This window comes from Somniosus microcephalus, chromosome 26 (assembly GCF_052327205.1).
Source record: "Somniosus microcephalus isolate GS21.2 chromosome 26, FLI_Smic_1.0, whole genome shotgun sequence".
NCBI classification, from domain to species: domain Eukaryota; kingdom Metazoa; phylum Chordata; class Chondrichthyes; order Squaliformes; family Somniosidae; genus Somniosus; species Somniosus microcephalus.
In genome coordinates this window covers 44,490,953-44,507,805 of record NC_141012.1, presented here as the reverse complement: position 1 = coordinate 44,507,805, position 16,853 = coordinate 44,490,953, and the positions used below count along the sequence as shown (strand labels likewise).

Here is a 16,853-nt window from a genome sequence, read left to right as displayed (position 1 = left end):
AGTACACCCTGAACAATCTCATGCCTCTAAAGCAAAATGCTAAATACATTTGGTGAAGTCTTAAGTTGTCCTTTTGCACCAAATCCCTGCTTTGATGCTCCTATAGGAGGCAGCAAAGAGCCAGCAGTCCCCCCTCTGCCACCTCTTGCAGCTTTCTGTCCTTGTTGGCGGGAGTCGGATTTTGCTCCCCCGCCTGGGAGGAGGAGGTAACTGCAGGCTGGGGGAAATATCACGTGATATAAACCGCCCAATCAGCAGCCCTGATACCATAGTGACGGTTGTGCCGGAAGAGGCCAACCAGCGCGCAGCCAACGTCAACGTCAGAGCGTAAGCCCGCCTCCTCTGGTCGGTGATTGGCTGGAAGTGGGGGCGGTGCGCTGGGCTCCGGCTTGTGATAGGCCAGCGAGCCCGTCAGTCACCCTGAAGTTGGGTTGCGCGGGGAGGTGGGTGAAGCGGCGGCTGGACTGAGGGGCAAGATCGAGCACTCTGAGCGGCTCTCGGCGCTGCCCCTCCTCGGCCATGGAGTTCGATGCCGCCGCGGGGTGTGTGCTGGCCTGGGGCCTGATGGCGATCGCCTTCGGCTCGACGCTGTTTGCGGCTTGGAAACTGGGGCTGATGCACCGGCTCCTGTACCGGGTAAGAGCGGGGCAGACCGGCACCGGGGGGGTCAGGGGGCAGACCGGCCCCTGCACTGGGGGTCAGGGGACAGACTGGCCTCTGCACTGGGGGTCAGGGGGCAGACCGACACCTGGGGGGATCAGGGGGCAGACCGACCCCGGGGGTCAGGGGGCAGAACGACACCTGGGGGGGGTCAGGGGGCAGACCGACACCTGGGGCGGTCAGGGGGCAGACCGACACCTGGGGGGATCAGGGGGCAGACCGACACCTGGGGGGGTCAGGGGGCAGACCGACACCTGGGGGGGTCAGGGGGCAGACCGACACCTGGGGGGGTCAGGGGGCAGACCGACACCTGGGGGGATCAGGGGGCAGACCGACACCTGGGGGGATCAGGGGGCAGACCGACACCTGGGGGGATCAGGGGGCAGACCGACACCTGGGGGGATCAGGGGGCAGACCGACACCTGGGGGGGATCAGGGGGCAGACCGACACCTTGGGTGGAGTGGGGGGGGGTCAAGGGGCAGACCGACTCTGGGGAGTCAGGGGGCAGACCAACACCTGGGGGGATCAGGGGGCAGACCGACACTTGGGGCTGTGGGGTCAGGGGGCAGACCGACACCTAGGGGGATCAGGGGGCAGACTGACACTTGGGGCTGGGGGGTCGGGACAGACCGCCACCTGGGGGTCGCGGGGTCAGGGGGCAGACGGGCTCCTGCTACTGTGGTCATGGGGGATGGGGGGGCGGCGGCAGACAGGCTCCTGCCACTGGGGTTCAGGGGTAGACAGGCTCCTGCACTGGCTATAGGCGAGGTAATCAGGGACACAATGGTTCCTGTATAGGGGAGGCTGGCATTCCACAATTGTGCTTCACATTGCAAATTGAAAGCAAGAGTGCTGTACATCAGAATTGAGGCTATTTCAATGGGTGTGTGACATTTTCCCATGATTCTCTGGGCAGGTGGAAGCTTCAAGCCCCAGACATGGTGGCGAGAGAGTAGCGGAGGTGCTGAAGGCTCATGGTGTGAAGTACGTGTTCACTTTGGTGGGAGGACACATCTCGCCCATCCTCGTGGCCTGTGAGAAGATTGGGATCCGTGTGGTAGACACGCGACATGAAGTCACGGCTGTATTTGCTGCTGATGCTGTGGCCAGGCTTTCAGGTAATGACTGAAGCTACCTGCTCGCTATGCAATGGGGTTTCGCACACTTCGCTCAGGCTCAGAACAATATCTTGACTGCACCAATCTGACACTTCTGACGAGCCTCCTAATTTAGTGTTGCATATTTGGTAAGGGCACGGGTTGACAATATATCAGACTGCCCCATCCTTGTTTCATTGCTGAAGGGCACTATGGGGGAGAAATTCGGTATTACCCCATTTGGGGTGCAATTATCAGCCGGGCGCAAAGTTAAGCGCCTGGCGCTAATTATTGCCTCCGACTGCAAACTTGGCTTTTATCGTCCCTGAAGGTGATTGGAGCGCTAAATCAGGCGCTACACACCTGTCTTGAGGCGCAAAGGCCGAGGAGCGAGGCGCTAACTCAGAGCGCTGGCGAAGCTCGTGTGATGTCAGTCAGCAATGGAACACAGACACACTGGCACCGGCCAGTTCTTAAAGGGGATTGGGTCGATCTTGCTCTCCATCCACACCCTGCTCATTGCAGCCTTGAATCTCGGCCTGGAGAGACCTGTACATCAAATCTGCTGGAAAGAGCAATGGAGAGACCCTGGGAAAGAGCTCAGAGTGCAGCCCCCATAGCCTCTTCTAAGGAAGGTCAAATCAAAATGAACCTGCAAAGTGCTGCTCAGTACCCAAAACTCCTTCACACAGCATTGAATCTCTCCAGAAGTCTCTCTCTCTCTCTCTCTCTCTCTCTCTCTCAGAATGCGTGCTGCAAAAATGTCGCAGACAAAAAAAGGCAGGAAGCGGTTGCCTTTAGATAGTGCTCCCCCCGTCCCTTCCCGATTGCAAAATGCTCCCCTCAACCTGTCGTTGCCAGTGGCAGGCAGTAAGGCAGGGGGCGCCACTCAGTATCCAGTCTGGGGCGTTGCACGCTCGACTGACGTCACGATCTGCGGGCGCAGGAGAGCGTGGCGGTAGTGTTTAGCGCCGCCGCAAAATGTCTGGTCATTTTCGCGAGCGGCGCAAACATTGCCATGTCCGGGTGCTAGTTGCTTTGCGCCCTCTTAGGGCACTAATGGGAGGCGCTAAGCAACCAAATTTTTCCCCCTCTGTTTCCATCAGCCTGAGCTGGATGCTAATCCAAGTCCCAAAGTGTACGAACTGACTGCATCGCTCAGCAGAGTGCTTTGATTCCCTCCCTAGACCGCTCTGCCTCTTTTTCCTCCTTGAAGACTCTCCTTAAAACCTACCTCTTCGACCAAGCTTTTAGTCACCTGTCCTAATGTCTCCTTCTTTGGCTCGGTGCCAAGTTTAGTCTGATTACACTCATAAAATAGCGATTAGCTGATGTCAAAGTTACGTTTCAAACTATAACCAAGAATTAGTTGTGTAAATCGGCACGAACTTTGGACAGTGTCTCTCTTAAAGTGATGGGATTAATTAAAAATGTCCTAGTAAAGGATCCCCTTGGAATGAGTGACCATAACATGGTTGAATTCCATATTCAATTAGAGGGTGAGAAGGTTGGATCTCAAACAAGCGTGCTAAGCTTGAATAAAGGAGACTATGAAGGTATGAGAGCGGAATTGAGTAGAGTGGATTGGGAAAATAGATTAAAGGGTAAGACGATACATGATCAGTGGTGTACATTTAAGGAGTTATTTTACAACTTCCAAAAAAAATATATTCCACTGAGAAGAAAAGGGTGTAAAAGAAAAGACAGCCATCCGTGGCTAAGTAAAGAAATTAAGGATAGTATTCGACTAAAAACAAGGGCATATAAGGTAGCCAAATCTAGTGGGAGGATAGAGGATTGGGAAAACTTTAAAAGACAGCAAAAAATAACAAAAAGATTGATTAGGAAAGGGAAGATAGATTATGAAAGTAAATTAGCAAAAAATATAAAAACAGATAGTAAGAGTTTTTATAGTTATATAAAAAGAAAAAGGGTGGCTAAAGTAAATGTTGGTCCCTTAGAGGATGAGACCGGGAAATTAATGGTGGGAAATATGGAGATGGCAAAAACACTGAATGAATATTTTACATCAGTCTTTACAGTAGAAGACACTAAGAATATCCCAACACTGGACAAACAGGGGGCTAAAGGGGGGGGAGGAGCTAAACACGATCAAAATCACTAAGGAAGTGGTACTCGGTAAAATAATGGGACTCAAGGCGGATAAATCACCTGGACCTGATGGCTTACATCCTAGGGTCTTGAGGGAAGTGGCGGTAGGGATTGTGGATGCATTGGTAATAATTTTCCAAAACTCCCTGGACTCGGCAAAGGTCCCGGCAGACTGGAAAACTGCTAATGTAACACCCTTATTTAAAAAGGGCAGTAGACAGAAGGCTGGAAACTATAGACCGGTTAGCCTAACATCTGTGGTAGGTAAAATTTTGGAGTCCATTATTAAGGAGACAGTAACAGGACATTTGGATAATCATAATTTAATAGGACAAAGTCAGCATGGTTTTATGAAGGGGAAGTCATGTTTGACAAATTTGCTGGAGTTCTTTGAGGAAGTAACGTATAGGGTGGATAAAGGGGAACCAGTGGACGTAGTGTATTTAGACTTCCAAAAGGCATTTGACAAGGTGCCACACAAAAGATTATTGCTTAAGATAAAAAATCACGGGATTGGGGGTAATATTCTGGCATGGATAGAGGATTGGCTATCTAACAGAAGGCAGAGAGTTGGGATAAATGGTTCATTCTCAGACTGGCAATCAGTAACTAGTGGTGTTCCGCAGGGGTCAGTGCTGGGTCCCCAACTCGTTACAATCTATATTAATGATTTGGAGGAGGGGACCGAGTGTAACATATCAAAGTTTGCAGATGATACTAAGATGGGAGGGAAAGTAGTGAGTGAGGAGGACATAAAAAACCTGCAAGGGGACATCGACAGGCTAAGTAAGTGGGCAGAGATTTGGCAGATGGAATACAATACTGGAAAGTGTGAGGTTATGCACTTTGGCAGGAAAAATCGTAGAGCAAGTTATTATCTTAATGGCAAGAAACTGGAAAGTACTGAAGTACAAAGGGATCTGGGGGTCCTGGTGCACGAAACTCAAAAGGGTAGTATGCAGGTGCAGCAAGTGATTCAGAAGGCCAATGGAATGTTGGCTTTCGTTGCTAGGGGGATAGAATATAAAAATAGGGAGGTATTGCTTCAGTTGTACAAGGTATTGGTGAGACCGCACCTGGAATACTGCGTACAGTTTTGGTGTCCATACTTAAGAAAGGACATACTTGCTCTCGAGTCAGTACAAAGAAGGTTCACTCGGTTAATCCCGGGGATGAGGGGATGGACATATGAGGAGAGGTTGAGTAGATTGGGACTCTACTCATTGGAGTTCAGAAGAATGAGAGGCGATCTTATTGAAACATATAAGATTGTGAAGGGGTTGGATCGGGTGGATGCGGGTAGGATGTTCCCGATGATGGGTGAAACTAGAACTAGGGGGCATAGTCTTAGAATAAGGGGCTGCTCTTTCAAAACTGAGATGAGGAGGAACTACTTCACTCAGAGGGTGGTAGGTCCATGGAATATGCTGCCCCAAAAAGCTGTAGAAGCTACATCATTACATAAATTTAAAACAGAAATAGACAGTTTCCTAGAAGTAAAGGGAATTAAGGGTTACGGGGAGCGGGCAGGAATTTGGACATGAGTCTAGGTTCGGATCGGTCATGGTCCTGTGGGTAGCGGAGCGGGCCCAGGGGCCGTGTAGCCTGATCCTGCTCCTATTTCGTGTGTCTAATTCTGTTAGATTCAGGAGATGGTTCTGTGATAGTGGATTGGCGGTTAGGATCAGATCAGCCATGATCTTATTGAATGGCGGAGCAGGCTCGAGGGGCCGATTGGCCAACTCCTGCTCCTATTTCTTATGTTCTTATGTTCTTATGTCAGAAAGATGCATTTTGTGAGGAGGTTGCAGAAAATTAGGACAATTCACATTTAATGTAGCAATACTCAGGATCTCTGTAATGTGAACAGGGAGGTTCTATCAACTTCTGGCCACCTGGGGCCAGCTGTATTGCCCTGGATTTGTAGCTTAAAACATTTAACTTCTTCCAGCTCAAGTCCCCTGCTCCCCCAATTATTTGTTCATAAGAACATAAGAAATAGGAGCAGGAGTCGGTCATCTTGTCCTTCGAGCCTGCTCCACCATTCAATAAGATCATGGCTGATCTTCTACCTCATCTCCACTTTCCTGCACTATCCCCATATCCCTTGATTCCCTTAATATCCAAAAATCTATCGATCTCAGCCTTGAATATACTCTGACTGAGCCTCCACAGCCCTCTGGGGTAGAGGATTCCAAAGATTCACCACCCTCTGAGTGAAGAAATTTCTCCTCATCTCAGTCCTAAATGGCCGACCCCTTATTCTGAGACTGTGACCCCTGGTTCTAGACTCCTCAGCCTGGGGAAACATCCTCCCTGCATCTACCCTGTCAAGCCCTGTAAGAATTCTGTATGTTTCAATGAGATCACCTCTCATTCTTCTAAACTCCAGAGAATATAGGCCTAGTCTACTCAATCTCTCCTCATAGGACAATCCCCATCTAACTCTTGTCCATCCCCTCCCCCCCACCTTCGCTCCATCATAGGCGGCTGTGCTTCAGCTGCAAGGTTCCCACTCTGGAATTCCCTCCTAAACCCCTCCGCCTGCCCACCTCCCCCTCCTTTTTAAAACCTTCCTTAACAAAAGTCCGATTGATTGCAAACAGGACACAAAGTTTATTAAACACAGGAAATCAGGTTGCCACTCTTTTTCTTCAAGCAGCCACATGTCATCCTCCGTTCTTTTGCAACGATTCCACTGATGATGGCTTGTATTCCCTCAAGTAAAGAAGATTAAGGTGTGACCTAATTGAGATGTTTAAGGTGTTTAAAGGATTTGATGGGGTCGAGAGAGAGAAACTATTCCCTCTAGTGGGAGTGTCCAGAACAAGGGGGCAGAACCTTAAAATTAGAGCCAGGACATTCAGGGGTGACATCAGGAAGCACTTCTTCACACAAAGGGGAGTGGAAATCTGGAACTCAATCACCCAAAAAGCCGTCGATTGTAAATTTCACCTCTGAGATTGATAAGAGTTTTGTTGGCAAGGGTGTCATAGTGGTTAGCACTGTTGCCTTACAGCGCCAGGGACCCGGGTTCGAATCCGGCCTCGGGTGACTGTCTGTGTGGAGTTTGCACATTCTCCCCGTGTTTGCGTGGGTTTGCTCCGGTTTCCTCCCACAGTCCAAAGATGTGCGGGTTAGGTTGATTGGCTATGATAAATTGACCCTTGGTGTTAGGGGGACTAAATACGTGGGGTTACGGAGATAGGGTGGGATATGTGTTGGTGTAGGGGTTACGGGGATCGGGTGGGATATGTGTCGGTGCAGGCTCGATGGGCCGAAATGGCCTCTATCTGCACTGTGGGGTATCTGTGTGATCTGTGTGTGTGTTGAGGGATATGGAAACAAGGCGGGTAAATGGAGTTAAGATACAGATCAGCCATGATGTAATTGAATGATCGAACAGGTTTGCGGGGCTGAATGGCCTCCTCCTGTTCTGATGTTTCACATTCAGATCACAGGTTCTCGATGCTCACAACCTCGGTACCCTTCAGTGCAATGGTTGACCTGCTCCATTGCCTTTGGGCAACACAAGTAGTTTATTTCAGTTCTTTGAAGTTAGTTTCTTCATGTCTCACGCACAAACAGCTATCACGTCTTGCCTTCTGCTCCAACATCAGTCCTCTGTATCTGATATTCTTCATATCTATGTCTTCACTAATCTCAAATGTAACTCCCACATCAGCTCCACTACTAAAGCAGACTGCAAAAAGTTCAGTTTCCTCTTTGATGCCAAATCATTAAAAAAAATGTAATACAAGCATAGACATCGAAACCTCCATTAATGCCATTCCAAGATCTAGAGGGGAGATGAGGAGAATTATTTTCACTGAGTGTTGTCAAGATCTGGAACACGCCACCTGAAAAGGTGGTGAAAGCTGATTCCATAAATAATTGTAAGAGAGTTGGAAAGGTACTTGAGGATGAGGAACTTGTAGAGTTACGGACAAAAAGTGGAGCTCTTTCAAAGAGCCACCGCAGGCATGACGGGCCGAATGGCCTCCTTCTGTGCTGTAAATTTCTATACCATAACTCTTCCCATTAAAGCCCACCCCTCTGGTACCCTAACTCTCCCATTAAAGCCCACCCCTCTGGCACCCTAACTCTCCCATCGAAGCCCATCCCTCTAGTACCCTAACTCTCCCATTAAAGCCCATCCCTCTAGTACCCTAACTCTCCCATCGAAGCCCATCCCTCTAGTACCCTAACTCTCCCATTAAAGCCCATCCCTCTGGCACCCTAACTCTCCCATTAAAGCCCATCCCTCTAGTACCCTAACTCTCCCATTAAAGCCCATCCCTCTAGTACCCTAACTCTCCCATTAAAGCCCATCCCTCTAGTACCCTAACACTCCCATTAAAGCCCATCCCTCTAGTACCCTAACTCTCCCATTAAAGCCCATCCCTCTAGTACCCTAACTCTCCCATTAAAGCCCATCCCTCTAGTAACCTAACTCTCCCATTAAAGCCCATCCCTCTAGTACCCTAACTCTCCCATTAAAGCCCATCCCTCTAGTACCCTAACTCTCCCATTAAAGCCCATCCCTCTAGTACCCTAACTCTCCCATTGGAGCCCATCCCTCTAGTACCCTAACTCTCCCATTGGAGCCCATCCCTCTAGTACCCTAACTCTCCCATTGGAGCCCATCCCTCTAGTACCCTAACTCTCCCATTGGAGCCCATCCCTCTAGTACCCTAACACTCCCATTAAAGCCCATCCCTCTAGTACCCTAACACTCCCATTAAAGCCCATCCCTCTAGTACCCTAACTCTTCCATTGGAGCCCATCCCTCTAGTTTCCTTACATTAGAACAGCGATTAGAAAGGTACTTCATTGGCTCTGAAGCCCTCTGGGACATCCTGAGGTGTTAAGGTGCTGTTATAAATGCAAGTTCTTTTTTTCTGCCCTTCCCACCTTGATGCCCTGAATTTCCTGTCAAAGCCCATCCTACTAGCAGTACCTTGACTCTCCCTTCTTAGTATCTCAATCCACATTGAATCCTTTTATCTCTATTAATTGCCAATAGATTATTTCAAACCTTTATCACTTGAACTACGCCATGCTCCCTCCACCCTTCATCCTTGTATGTTGAAATCGAAACTTGGCACACTGCCTCCCTCTCTAACTCGATCTTTCCCATGATTTCAACACTCCTTATCTCCCATGCTTCTGTTCCTGCTGCAAGCGGGAGGATTTTAAACCCAACCCTGGTGTCGCTGAACCATTGTTTACTGATTTATCCCTGCTTCTCTCCTACTCGTTTTAACCTTGCTGGTGTCCTGCACCATGGGCCTGGGTCCTTCACGGAGGTATCTCTATAATGTGCAACCAACCGTTCAGATACTGTATGCCTTGCGTTACATTCGGCCTCACTTTGGTAAACACTTTACAGAAGGCAACTTGATCAAGAAGGTCCCTCAGTCCCCTGTGCCCTTTGTTTGCAGGCCCACTACTTCATTCCATAGCATCTTACTTATCCAAATATCAATGCTAATCTTACAACCCGAAAGCTGTTCTTCTGTGTGTGGAATGATCACATTCAGTGATGATGCAGCGACAGCGAAAGAAATGGAGAATGAGCTGGAGATAAAAATTTATGTCCTTCATAAAACTGTGTGATTTTGCTATCCTAATCTGATATAAGACCTGTTTACCTTACAGGATTTCAACCAACAGCAGCCGCTCTGCACCTCTTAGTATAGACAGCCCGCTCGACCTGGAACTGACAGCAGTGTAGATCCAATATTGTGGGTCTGCTGATCTGCCCCCTGTATTTGCCCTTTACGGTGCTCCTCCCAAACTGTGGGACTCTTCACAATGGAGTCTTGACATTATACAGCAGAGCCCAGCAACATTCAGCCTCTGACTGAAAAGGAGCGTGCAGCATGGCAGCCACTCTCCCTAGACAGGAGCGGTGCAAAGAATATGTAAAAGTGCTTCTAGCCATGGGCGATGTAGTTAATCTGAATGTACCTGGGAGCCTGCTGCTTGTATTGCCAGGGCTGTGGCTGTCGAACGTGTGTACTGAAAGCTCACTGGCTCTTGTGTTTCAGGCTCTATTGGTGTTGCTGCGGTAACGGCTGGTCCTGGGTTAACCAACACTGTGACTGCGGTTAAAAATGCACAAATGGCAGAGACTCCAGTGCTGCTGATTGGGGGAGCAGCTGCAACTCTTCTACAGGTAAACAGGAACACGCGCGAGTGTTCGCGTTCAGGAACCGAGTCTATGCAATGTAACAATAGATGGGTTTTAACGTTTTGCGCAAAACCACTCCTGTTGTTTTCGGAAGCATCCCTGTTATATTTCTATATAGGTATTGGTGTCCTCCAGGATAGGACTTTAAAGGAAACTGCTACAAATAGGTGGCAATTAAATTGTTGCAGCAGTTGTTCGATGGGCCGTGCGGTCTGCCCTGGGCTTTTTGATTAGGGGTGTTGGCAGACATTCTTCATGAGCTGTTTGCAGGCATACTATTGAATATGAGAAGCTTTGAGAGAACTCTTTGGAGAACATTTCTTGGAATCATGGACATTATCCATGACATTTGATGCAATCAGGAGAAATTTGATTTCCTTGTGTTCCATAGTTGCACTTCAGACTTGCCCCAATTTATCAGTCCTTCAGCCATCAGAGAGCGAGATGGAGAGGAGGGCAAGGGGGCTCCATGGAGCAAGCCCCAACGCATGGTCAGGGATCTTATTTCAACTCCAGTTTTACAATGAGTGCAGCAGACATCACTGTTATTTTCTAAATTCTAAGAAGGAATGGTTAAGTCTGTATATGAGTGGAAATTTGTTTGGTACTGTTCATTTTTAAAAATTATTGTTCAGTAGTTTCTGGCCGAAGCCATGTGGAACGTTTATTCTACCGTCGTCCAAGTCAAATAAGAAATACAGTAGCAAGGGTTTCAGTTTGACACTTCACAACAATTAACTACATATTGGGCAGATAAAGGTGCACTCCAGTTTGTAAGGAGTAAGGGATCGCTTAAAGGAGTGACCTTTGGCTGAGCACGAGGAAAGTGTGTAATGTAAGAGCCCAAAAACCTAAAGGGGGCCTCGTGTGCAATGTGGGTGTGTTGGGATTGTATGTATTTAACAGCAGCAACAACAACTTGCCTTTATATAGCACTTTTACTGTAGTAAAATGTCCCAAGGTGCTTCACAGGAGTGTTATCAGACAAAATTTGACACTGAGCCACAAAAGGAGATATTGGGACAAGTAACCAAAAGCTTGTGTTAAAGAGGTAAGTTTTTAAGGAGCGTCTTAAAGGAAGAGAGAGAAGTAGAGGCAGACAGGTTTAGGGGGGGAATCCCAGAGCTTCGGGCCCAGGCAGCTTAATGCACGGCTGCTAATGGCGGAGTGAAGGAAACCTGAGATACATGAGGCCAGAATTGGTGGAGTGCAGACATCTCGGAGGGTTGTAGGGCTGGAGAGATGGGGAAGGGCGAGGCCATAGAGGGATTTGAACTTGAGGATGAGAATTTTAAAATCAATGTGTTGCCAGACTGGGGGCGGGGGGGGGGGGCGGGGCAATGTAGGTCAGCGAGCACAGGGGTGATGGGTGTGCGGGACATTGTGCGCGTTAGGACACGGGCAGCAGAGTTTTGGATGGGCTCAAGTTTACGGAGTGTGCAAAGTGAGAGGCCACATGCTCACATTGACCTGTATTCAAAGTGTGACCTGTACTGAACACTGACATTCCAAGCGCTGGCTTTACTAAAGGTTCAAATTGCTGTGTTGTTTTAGTAATGGGCTGAGTGGTTAATAATGGAACTCTGGTGCTACAAGATTTCGGGCCTATTGAATGGGCCCTAGTCCAGTTTCGTTTGGTAGGGTGAGGCGTGTTATAAGTGTGGGTGTGTATTGAGACTGTGCAAAACATTTTCCTCGTCATGAATACACAGCACACCTGTTTTTCCAATAAAGTTGCCTGGGCGAATGGTACTTGGAAGTGACTTAGACTGATTTGGGTAGGTTGTTCAAATAATTTATATCTAAAATTACTGGGAGTGAGGCACAGGCTGGGAACTATTGGAGAGGTTTGGGTGGCTTGTTTCTATAGAACAACAACTTAGTTTTATATACCAGCTTTAACGTAGGAAAAATCTCAAATTATAAGGGCAAGAAACGGATTCCAAGCCAAAGGAGGAGATAGATGACAAAAGCTTGGTCGAGGAGGTGAGTTTTAAGGAAGGTCTTGGAGAGGGAGGAGGAAGAGGGGTACAGGAAACTTTCGATTTACCGGCACCTAAATAACCGGAAATCTCGGTTAACCGGCAAAATTCAGGAGTAGGTTCAGGTAAGTTTTACTTCATATTCTACTTGCTGTGCAAGGGTGTGGCTGCAGCTGTTGCTAAGCTACAGAGACACTTGGAACTTGTGGCCACTGTTCTGAACCTGTTGCTAAGCAACAGGGTTTGTTGCTTTATACGGAGCTCTCAGCTCCGTATCTTTTACTATAGCTTTCGGTTATCCGGAATTTTTGATGAACCGGCACCACGTCGGTCTCGTCGGTGCCGGATAAAAAAAAGATTCCTGTACATGGAGGGGATTCTGAAGCATGGAGCCTAGACGGCTGAAGGCACATCCGCCAATGGTAGGAAGAGAGGTTGCGCGAGAGGCTGGAGTCAGGAGTGGAGAATTTGCAGGGGGTGGAGGGGGAGGGGGAGGGGGGTGGGATTGCTGTAGGGCTGGAGGAGATTAGTGATGAGGAGCGGTGAGGCCTTGAGAGTTTTCAGCACAAGGAGGAGAATTTGAAATTTGAGGCGTTGGGGGGACTTGCAGCCAATGTAGATCAGCGATCACCGGGGAGTTGGGCGAGTGTGATAGGATACGAACAGCACAGTTTTAGAAGAGCTGAAATTTATTGAGGTTGAAGGATGGGAGGCTGCCAAGAGAGCATTGGAATAAATAAGTCTGGAGATACCGAAGGCATGGATGAGGGTTTCACCAGCAGATGACCTGAGGTAGAATGGAGGCGGGTGATATTATGGAGATGGAAGTAGGCAATCTTTGTGATGCCGAGTACAGGAAACTTTGTGCTATCCGGCACCGACGGGACCGAGCTGTTGCCGTTCCCTCAAAACTGCCGGACACACCAGCGCTAATGTTGAAAGATACGGAAGCTTCTGAGCTCCGTATCTGTCAACAAACCCTGTTACTTAGCAACAGCTTCTAAACAGTCCAAGCGTCTCTGTAGCTTAGCAACAGCTTCAGCAGACCTTGCAGAACTTGACTGTTTGGAAAAAAAAAGCAACGAGAAGAAAAAAAACCTAACTAAAACGGCTCCTGATTTTTGCCGGTGGCTCGAGCATTCCGGACAGTTAGCCTCCGGATAACACAAAGTTTCCTGTATATGGGGTTCGAAGCTCGGCTCCGGATTGAATAAAACGCAGAGGTTGCGAACAGTTTAGTTCAGTCTGAGTTTGGAGTTTGTGGTGGGGGGCCATAGATGATTGCTTCAGTCTTCCCAATGTTTAGTTGGAGGAAATTGTAGCTCATCGAAGTCTGACCATCATTCGGAGTACAGAGGCACTGGAGGGGTTGAGAGAAGTGGTGGGCACGTTGTGCCGTGCGTAATCAGTGTGTACGTGTAGAAGCTGACCTCGTGCCTGTGAATGAAGCCACCGAGGGGGAAGAGAAAGGGGTCATAGATGGATTTCTCCGCAGGAGCAGAAGGAGAGGCCACTGTTGAAGATGTTCTGGCTACGATCAGATAGGTGAGAGTGGAACCTAGAGAGGGAAGCCCCACCAAACCGCAGGGAACAACTGTTGAAAACGAATGATGTAATCGACTGTGTCAGAGGCCGTAGATAGGGTACGGAGGGATACCGCACCATGATCACAGTCGGCGAATCTCATTCATGACTTTGGTTAAGGCCGTGCGGTGTTTCTGCTTGCTTCCTAGGGCCGCGGAGCACTGCAGGATATTGACCAGCTGTCACTTTTCAAAACTCTCTGTAAATTCTGTGGTACAGTTCGCACCGTCCGGGACATCGTTCCAGTGCTCCGGAAAGCTATTGCAGTGGCTCAGTCTGGTACTCCAGGTATGCAATTAGACTGACTAGAACGAGCCTGACTACAGTCCTTGGACACAAACCAGTCGCAAGTAAATTTCTATCAGAAATACACAGCAGGTCTGTTGGGATCTGAGGGCGAATGGACAAGTCGATGTTTGTGACCCATCTACAGAACTGAGCATTTTCTGTTTTTATTTCAGACTTGCAGCAATTACATTTTTTTTTTCTTTTATTGAACTAATACTGGCCTCTGTTTCCAGGTGTCGCAGTGTTAGTGCAGGACCGGTTCCTGTTGTCAAATGGCTGAAAGGTGACAGCATAAGAATTAGGACCAGGAGTAGGCCATACAGCCCCTTGAGCCTGCACTGTCATTCAATAAGCTCATGGCTGAACTCCTACCTCAACTCCACTTTCCCGCCCTATCTCCAGATCCCTTGATTCTCTTAATGCCCAAGAGTCTATCGCTCTCAGTCTTGAATATACTCAACGACTGAGCCACCACAGCCCTCTGGGGTAGAGAATTCCAAAGATTCACCACCCTCTGAGTGAAGAAATTCCTCCTCATCTCAGTCTGGCCAACCTCTTATGCTGAGACTGTGACACCTGGTTCTAGAATCTCCAGCCAGGGGCTTAGTCTAGTGACACCGATCCTTCCATTCACTCCATACAGGGGTTGCACAAGGGTAGTATTGGCAGAGCCCCAGGGACGAGGTTTCCATCCTCCTCCTCCTCCTCCTCCTCATCCAGGAAATGGTGTAATCCTCAGAAATGAAAAGAAGAGGGATTAAAAATTTCAGGGCAACAAACCCAATAAAGTAGAAATATCAGATTGAATTTATTTATTAATAGTTGTCAAGGGAAACTTTGCTCAAAGTTTTTTTGGAGGGGGAATTTACGTGCTTCTCAATGTGAAGAATGTCAATGCTGGGGAATGGCACATGCTCCTACTTTCAGACACCTTTTGTCAACATCAAGCACTAGCCGATTAGGTACAGCACGGGTTAGATGCAGAGTAAAGCTCCCTCTACACTGTCCCATCAAACACCCCCAGGGCAGGTACAGCATGGGTTACATACAGAGTAAAGCTCCCTCTACACTGTCCCATCAAACACCCCCAGGGCAGGTACAGCACGGGTTAGATACAGAGTAAAGCTCCCTCTACACTGACCCATCAAACACTCCCAGGGCAGGTACAGCACGGGTTAGATACAGGGTAAAGTTCCCTCTACACTGTCCCATCAAACGCTCTCAGGGCAGGTACAGCATGGGTTACATACAGAGTAAAGCTCCCTCTACACTGTCCCATCAAACACTCCCAGGGCAGGTACAGCACGGGTTAGATACAGAGTAAAGCTCCCTCTACTCTGCATCAAGAACATGCCTTTGCCTCAGAAGGGCGCTAATAGGTCCCTGAACTGTCCGAGCAATTCCTGTCCTGAGATTGGGAGCAGGCAAGAATTTTGATATGCGGAGATTGAAGTTTGATGTTTGACGACTGTCCATGTAATTTATTCTAAGTAAGTGTTACCAGTATTCCTCGGGGTGGGGGGGGGGTTAAAGCATGGTACTTCCGGCAATAAAAGGACCCTTTTATGCATGAGAAAATCTTGGGGAGAGAATTCCAGAGCTTAGGGCCTTGGCAGCTGAAGACCCGGCCACCAATGGTGGAGCGATGAAAATTGGGGATGCGCAAGAGGCCAGAATTGGGAGTGCAGAGATCTCGGAGGGTTGTAGGGCTGGAGGAGGTTACAGAAATCTGGAGGGGCGAGGCCATGGAGGGATTTGAACACAAGGATGAGAATTTTAAAATTGGTGAGTTGCCGGGCTGGGAGCCATTGTAGGTCAGCAAGCGCAGTCAAGCAGAGTCAGCATGGTTTTATGAAAGGGAAATCATGTTTAACAAATTTGCTTGAGTCTTTGAGGATATAATGATAAGGGTGAGCCAGTGGATGTGGTGTATTTGGATTTCCAGAAGGCATTCGATAAGGTGCCACATAAAAGGTTACTGCACATGATAAGAGCTCACGGGGTTGGGGGTAATATATTAGCATGGATAGAGGATTGGCTAACTAACAGAAAACAAAGAGTCAGGATAAATGGGTCATTTTCTGGTTGGCAAACGGTAACTTGTGGGGTGCCACAGGGAAGGTTGAGCATGTTGGGCCTATACTCATTGGAATTTAGAAGAATGAGAGGTGATCTTATTGAAACTAAGGGGGCTTGACAAGGTAGATGCAGAGAGGATGTTTCCCCTCATGGGGAAATCTAGAACTCGGTGGCATCGTTTCAGAATAAAGGGTCGCCCTTTTAGAAATGAGATCGGAAGGAATTTCTTCTCTGAGGGTTGTAAATCTGTGGAATTCTCTGCCCCAGAGAGCCGTGAAGGCTGGGTCATTAAATACATTTAAGGTGGAGATAGACAGATATTTGCAAGATAAGGGAGTGAAGGGTTATGGGGAGTGGGCAGGGAAGTGGCTTTGAGCCCAAGATCAGCCATGATCTTATTGAATGGCGGAACAGGCTGGAGGGGCCAAGTGGCCTATTCCTGCTCCTATTTCTTATGTTCTTATAAGCACAGGGGTGAAGGTGACTTGGTGCAAGTTAGGATACTGGCAGCAGAATTTTGGATGAGCTGAAGCTTAGAGAGGATGGAAGTTGGTTGGCTGGCCAGAAGAGCATTGGATTAGTCCAATAAAGGCATGTTTGAAGTGGTTTGAGGTTCACCTCAGACACTGCAGCCAAAGTCCATTAGCCAACCACTGGAGTCATGGAAAATGACCATCTGCTGAGCTGCTGGTCCATGACGACTCGAGAGAATGGGGTGGGGGGTAGGAAGGAGGGGAGAATGCCATTGGTGGGGCTACACCAATGACAACTTCAACAAGAACGACATGTCTACTGAAGTAAGGGGGAGAAAAATAATCCTATAATCATAAATAACTGAGGAAAAGAAGGTGGGT

The 16,853-nt window shown here is 48.4% G+C and overlaps 1 protein-coding gene across 1 annotated transcript in view; it reads left to right on the top strand.

Annotated features, from left to right (window-relative positions):
* Positions 1-431: 431 nt before the first annotated feature.
* The window catches only part of hacl2 (2-hydroxyacyl-CoA lyase 2), a 44,745-nt gene continuing 28,323 nt past the window's right edge, over positions 432-16,853 (top strand). Inside the window, exons 1-4 of the mRNA XM_085968136.1 lie at positions 432-636; positions 1,578-1,779; positions 9,924-10,051; positions 13,782-13,920. Of these exons, the coding sequence (XP_085824262.1) occupies positions 520-636; positions 1,578-1,779; positions 9,924-10,051; positions 13,782-13,920 (586 nt within the window). The 5' untranslated portion in view covers positions 432-519. The remainder of the gene's footprint in view (positions 637-1,577; positions 1,780-9,923; positions 10,052-13,781; positions 13,921-16,853) is intronic.